This window comes from Triticum aestivum, chromosome 7D, assembly GCF_018294505.1.
Source record: "Triticum aestivum cultivar Chinese Spring chromosome 7D, IWGSC CS RefSeq v2.1, whole genome shotgun sequence".
In the NCBI taxonomy this organism is placed as follows: domain Eukaryota; kingdom Viridiplantae; phylum Streptophyta; class Magnoliopsida; order Poales; family Poaceae; genus Triticum; species Triticum aestivum.
The window spans coordinates 8,538,033-8,544,544 of record NC_057814.1 but is presented as its reverse complement, the minus strand read 5'-3'; the positions used below and the strand labels follow the sequence as shown (position 1 = coordinate 8,544,544).

The following is a 6,512-nucleotide window of genomic DNA, read 5'->3' as shown; positions in this document are numbered from 1 at the left end:
GGATGCTATGAGACCTTTGTTATTTTGGCTTGCAATTTTCTTCCACTCCAATAGCAAAAAGAGGTACAAATACTTCCTGGCTTGTGTTAATGTGATCATTGTGACGAAAAAATAACTGAAAAACAAAAAGCAGTCCGTTTTTATATTCATCTAATAAGATAATATCATATGAATTTGTTCCACGGCAAGCTCATTTTTTGCTGTTTAATTGTGATCATTGGCCGGCTAGTGCGGTTATGTATCCTTATTTTGCGTGGGGCACATATATACACCACGTAGAGGCAACATGAGCCATGATAATTCCGCAAAATAATTTCGCAGGAACAAAAAAGAAACAGCCTATGTCGCTCAAAGGTTGCCGTGCAAGGACTATTATTGTATTGATTAAGATTACGATGTGTGTATTACTCTACAGGCTCATTCATTAGTAGAGTGCTACGTGTTAAGAGGACTCGGTCCACAGGCAGAGCTCCTGGGCTTGGTGGATCAGCTATATAAACGCCTCAACCTACCTGTGAGGGCTACAAACCAATATTTGTTGTTCTAACTACTTAGCAAAGAGAGCGTTTGTAAATCAAGAAAGATAAGAGGAGAAGAACCGACCGGAGATGTCGGGGACGGTGGTGAGCATGGCGAGGTCGATGCTGATGAGCGCCATCAGCGTGGCCGCCTCTGCCGCTGCTGCTGAGATGAGCCTCCTCATTGGCGTCCGCAAAGACATCTGGTATGTATACTTTATGTGAAGAGAATCTGATGAAGTCGTTATATTCACTTTCGAAAGTGCTCGCGTGTACTTATTCTTGTATCACATGAATTGCATACTGATAGTGTAATTTTGGTCAAATACATGTCTTTTTTTTCGAAAAATGGGTGATCCCCGGTCTCTGCATCAGAACGATGCATACGGCCATAATTATTAATAAGCAAAAGGTTCAACACAAGTCTTCATGTCTCAAACAAAGAACGAAAAAGACTCACAAAGAGCTAAAAAGTAATAGGAAAGCCACAACCGGCTGGCATAAAAAGATAGGATCACTGATTGCCTATCCTATTACATGACCGCCATTCAAACCGGTTGAAAATAGCCTGTGCTATCATCTTCCATCGGATAGATCCAGTAACCATACGCTCTCTGGCCTCCGTCGGAGTGAGTAGCGACCACATACGGATCAACGCAATGGCTTGAAAAATAACCTGCAAAAAGTGAATATTTGTTGTTCTGTTAAAGACCAAATCATTTCTGCAGTTCCAGACTGCCCATAATAAAGCACATACTCCTACACGGATGTGTCTTGCTGTTTCGGAATCTATCCCGTCTAGCCACGTCTCAAATAACGTATTGATAGTATTCGAAGGAGTAATATTAAATGCTATGTGGACCGTCCGCCACAAAATTTTTGTCAAAGGGCAGTCAAGAAAGAGGTGTTTGATGGATTCATCATGGTCGCAAAAACTAAATCTTGTAGATCTTGTCCAGTTGCGTTTTGCCAAATTATCCTTAGTTAAAATGACTTGTCAAATACATGTCTTAAAATAGACACACCTATTTTAGGATGTAATTTGTTTTCCATGACATGCATGATCTTATTCCCTGTTTATCCAGTCTTGTTTGTTTGACTGAGATATGATCAGTCAAATGCAACTCACAATGAGAAATATATGAATCTGGGTTCATTATGCCATGAGAGAGATTGCTTTATATTTCTCGCTTTATGATGTGCTTGTCGAGTGATAACTTTGTAATAGCTTCTCAATTAATGAAAGGGGCCCTTTTGCCGCTGTTTCGAAAATAAAATATTATGAATCTGTGTTTGGATCGTTGTTGTAATGCGCTCTTGCTCTTTCCCTCCTGATGGAAATACATGTCAATCCTTTCGCCTTCGTGAGATAAAAATTACTCTGACATATAGATTTGACAAACTTCCCTGTGCACTATTACATTCCATGATCCATATGGCACCAAGAGTTAGCTCTAATAAACTATGCTTCGAAGGTTCATCAGAGACGAGCTAGAGACCATGCATGCATTCCTTTTGTCCATAGAAGCAACGAAGAACAAAAGCATGGTACTGCAGGTGTGGGCTAAGCAAGTAAGGGATCTTTCCTATGGTATTGAGGATTGTCTTGATGAATTTATGGTGCATGTGGAAAGCCAGAGCCGGTCTCGGCAGATGTGTAAGATGAAAGACCGCCATCGGATTGCCAACCAAATCCGTGATCTCAAAGCAAGAGTTGAAGAAGTCAGCAACAGGAACACACGCTATAACTTAATCACAGTTGATGCCTCCAGCAACATTGATGGGGTGAATTCCTACATGGAAGATATTCGCAACCACTCAGCTAGCAACATTGACGAGGCAGAGCTTGTGGGATTTGCTAAGCCTAAAGAGGAGTTGATTAAGATGGTGGATGTCGACTCCAGAGATGGTCTTTGCAAGGTGATATGTGTTGTTGGCATGGGTGGTTTAGGAAAGACCACTCTTGCAAGGAAGGCATATGAAAGTAAGGAAGATACTGTTAATAATTTTTCTTGTTGTGCCTGGGTCACAGTCTCACAGTCATTTTCCAAGATAGATATGCTCAAGGACATGATTAGGCAGCTATTGGGTGCTGATTCATTGAAGATTTGCTTGAAGGAACTTGAAGGGAGGGCGGTGCAAGTAGACAATCTTGCTAGCTACCTGAGAGAAAAGCTAGTGGAGAAGAGGTACTTCATTGTTCTTGATGATCTGTGGACAATAGATTCTTGGAAGTGGATCAAAGATATTGCATTTCCTAGTAGAAACAATAAAGGTAGCCGGATAATAGTAACAACACGAGATGATGGCTTGGCTAAGGAGTGCACATCTGAATCTCTTGTCTATCACCTTAAGTACTTGCAAACAAATGATGCCACAAAATTGCTACTAATAAAGAGTAGGAAAACACATCAAGACATGGATAATGATAAGGAGATGAAGACCATGGTTGACAAAATAGTAAAGAAGTGTGGTGGCCTACCGCTGGCTGTACTCACTATAGGAGGCATGCTTGCCACCAAAAAAGTAACAGAGTGGGAGAGTATCTATAAACAAATCCCCTTAGAGCTTGAGGTCAATCCTAGCCTTGAAGCAATGAGGAGGATTGTTACTTTGAGCTACAACCACTTGCCATCTCATCTCAAGTCATGTTTTTTGTATCTAAGCATCTTTCCTGAGGATTCTGAAATCAAAAGGAGACGTTTGGTGGAGAGATGGATAGCCGAGGGGTTTGTTAGAGCGAGGGCTCGGGTGAGCATTGAGAATGTGGGAAATGATTACTTTAATGAGCTTGTCAACCGTAGCATGATTCAATCTTCAAGTGTGAATTTAGAAGGAGTTGTTAAGAGTTGTCGAGTCCATGATATTGTGCGTGATGTCATGGTCTCAATTTCCAGAGATGAAAATTTTGTGTATGTGGCGGAAGAAAATGTAACTAGTGCCGCAGAAGAGACATTTCGCCATGTAGCACACCATGGTAGCAAGTTCCAGAATATTGGCATGGATTGGGGCCATGTTCGGTCATTGACCATATTTAGTGAGAGACCATTGGAATCTTCAATATTTTCACCCGAGGCAAGAATGCTCAGAATCTTGGATCTAGGGAATGCACAATTTCGAGTCACACAAGAGGATATCAATAACATAGGATTGTTGTGCCACTTAAAGTATGTGAATTTTTCTAATCCTAAAAGGTATTCATATATTTATAAACTCCCAAGGTCCATAGGAAAATTACAGGGCTTGCGTACTTTGGACATAAGAGGTAGTTATATTACAGAACTACCAACTGAGATTAGTAAGCTCAAGAGCCTGCACAGTCTCCGTTGTACCAGAAATAGTTCCTACGAATACTTTGACCTGGATGACCCCAAGGACTGTTTGCTGACCACATTTTGTCTGCCAGTGCTGTTCACACCTTTGGCTGATCGTATTGACGGCACTGAGGTAGTTGCGGAGCTCCACATGGCATGGTCTAGCCGTTGGTCCGGGTCAATAGGTGTGAGGGTGCCAAAAGGAATTGGCAACCTAAAAGAGCTACAAATACTAGAGACCGTGGACGTCAGACGAACTAGTCGCAAAGCAATTAAAGAGCTTGGTGAGCTTGTGCAACTGAGAAAACTAAGCTTGGCAATGCAGGGGGCCACCAAGCAAAAATGCAAGGTACTTTGTGATGCCATTCAGAAGCTCAGTTTCCTCCGCTATCTTGTTGTGGCAAGTGACTCAAATGGAAAAATCGAGTGGCTGCACTCCGTTTCCTCTATTCCTATCCTGCTGAGAACCCTGGGCTTGTGTGGATGCCTTGTAGAGATTCCTGGCTGGTTTGTGAATCTGTTGCATTTGGTCAAGCTTTACTTACTGCGGAGCCAAATAAAGGAAGAAGGTAAATTCATGGAAATACTAGGTGCACTGCCAAGCCTCGTTCACCTTTATCTTGGAGTTGGCTCTTATATAGGGGGGAAGTTAGTGTTCAAAATGGCAGCATTCGCAAATCTCAAGAAACTTGATATTTGGAGTCTGGAGCAACTGAGAGAGTTGATGTTCGAGGAGGGCACCTTGCCCCAGTTAGAAAGGATAGAAATCAACTACTGCCGATTGAAATCAGGGATCATTGGTATCAAGCACCTTGCAAGCCTCAAGGAGATTTCACTTGGTTGGGATGGTAAAGTGGCAAGGCTTGGTATGCTGCAACATAAAGTGGATACACACCCCAACCGTCCTGTCCTGCGACTCAAGATGGACCGGAGCCACCACGACCTTGGCGACATCGTCGAATGATCTACTGCTTCAGTACAAGTGGAGGAAGCAACAGTGGGGGAGGAATCATCTCTCCATGCCGACCCTGCAGCAGCGGGAGCGAGCTCCTCCTGGCAGGTGGTGGCCGTGACGACGTGGAGCGACAGGTCTGTAGCTAATTTATCTTTCGTTCAGTAGCAACTAGTAGCTATCAACTGATGATGTTGATTACGCATTTACAATACATCTCCCTTCTCTTCTGTTTATTTTCTTTTAACAGTGAAGATGATCTGCGCTGAAGATGAGTTGAGGGTTGCAGCTGATGATTGATTTCTTCTCCGTGCATCATTCGCTTCTTCGATCACCTTCATGCTTGCAAGTATGTACGTCTTCGATCAAATCTCCCTTCCTTTGCATGACTCAGTTCAGTCTGGGTTTCTCTCATGATGTTTGTCTCTCTAACAGGAGGTGTTGCTCGTTTCCACTTGAAGGCAATGGTGATGATGAAGACGATGATAACTTTGGTTGCTGCTCCATCCATTCTTTACCATGTTGGTACTGCTCAAACCCCCTTTGATTTTGTTTAGTTCCATCTGATTTCTTGCAATGTTTGTCAGATTTTGTGCACACACAATTGTTTCTCTGGTTGTATTTTAGTGGGTGTCTTTGTGTTACTGAATTACAATCGAACAGAAGTATCTTTTGCGGGTTATGTCCTTCCACACACTGGTTCAATTTATTCTCGTTAGTGCCGGTGCTACTTACCTGCTGGAGATGTAAAGACTATCTTCTCGTTTCAAGTTTTATTTGAACAGGTGTTTTTTTTTCTGTAAAGACCTTTTTTCCGAATGGTATTATTTAAAAACATGAGCAATGTTGATATCTATGAGGAACTGGAGCACTCTGCTTGATGGATGTGATTTGAGCAGGGCGCTCCTCCATCTGAAGGGAACAAACATCCATACATCCTGTGCGTCACGAAAAAGGCTCTCGCCCCGCTTTATATATAATGTCGAGTGAAGTCTGAAGCCATTGGACCGTTTTCTGATCCAAGATGGACTTCTCGCTGTCGTTGTTCTGACGGTCCAAGTGCCTCTCAAACATGAACCAAGAAGTGATCAACCTGATAACTGGTCAGTTCAGCAAGCACCAACTATTTTTGTCTTTTTTGTCTGTAGGTGTCATATTCGTATCCTTGCAATTTCTCGTGTTGTTTCCAGCTTCCATGCACATAATACATTCTCTGATGAAATAAAAATAATGCATGCACTGGAAGTGAATTTCAGGTGGGGAGAAGACGTGGAAAATGCAATGGACTACACCACACAAGATGATACTACTAACTAAGCTGCATACATTGTTTGCTGCAATTGGCCATCACGCTCAGCTTTCCAAGTCAGCTGGTGGTGGCCTCTATATGCCGTAAAATGAAGTTGAGAGCCTGAGATACAACCTGATGTTCCTAAGGTGCGAATGTTAAAGGAGTGCATTTCTCTTTGGGGAACTCAATGTAAGGGAAGAGATGAAGCTACCACGATTTCGAGATCTCGGTAGCAGTTTACGATCGGTATTTGGGGAGCCCCATGGAATGGATCAACCTTATTTGAAGACCTGCAACTAATTGTGAAAATAGACTCACTTTGTTTACTAGTACTCTCTCTCTTTTTCAGAGATGATTTATTACTCTCCATTTGTTGCTACCAATATATTTGCAAGCTTACAGCAATTTGTGAAGAAAAATGAGGATTGCATGTGTTG

At 42.4% G+C, this 6,512-nt stretch overlaps 1 protein-coding gene across 2 annotated transcripts; it reads left to right on the top strand.

Moving 5' to 3' along the window:
- The first annotated feature begins 533 nt into the window (after window positions 1–533).
- LOC123163971 (disease resistance protein RPM1) lies at window positions 534–6,512 on the top strand. Of its 2 annotated transcripts, none has more exons than XM_044581375.1 (6): window positions 534–724; window positions 1,994–4,921; window positions 5,035–5,133; window positions 5,220–5,309; window positions 5,684–5,887; window positions 6,041–6,512. In XM_044581375.1, exons 1-2 carry the CDS (start codon window positions 609–611, stop codon window positions 4,794–4,796), a joined length of 2,919 nt encoding a protein of 972 aa, XP_044437310.1. In that variant the 5' UTR covers window positions 534–608; the 3' UTR covers window positions 4,797–4,921; window positions 5,035–5,133; window positions 5,220–5,309; window positions 5,684–5,887; window positions 6,041–6,512. The 2 variants fall into 2 exon arrangements, with proteins under 2 accessions (XP_044437310.1, XP_044437311.1); XM_044581376.1 differs by having other exon boundaries at window positions 5,035–5,137.

Excerpts from the sequence above, each read along its gene's own strand:
- LOC123163971 (XM_044581375.1), top strand. The coding sequence starts at position 609 with ATGTCGGGGACGGTGGTGAGCATGGCGAGGTCGATGCTGATGAGCGCC. Across the intron at positions 725-1,993 it reads GGCGTCCGCAAAGACATCTG|GTTCATCAGAGACGAGCTAG; the intron begins GTATGTATACTT and ends TATGCTTCGAAG.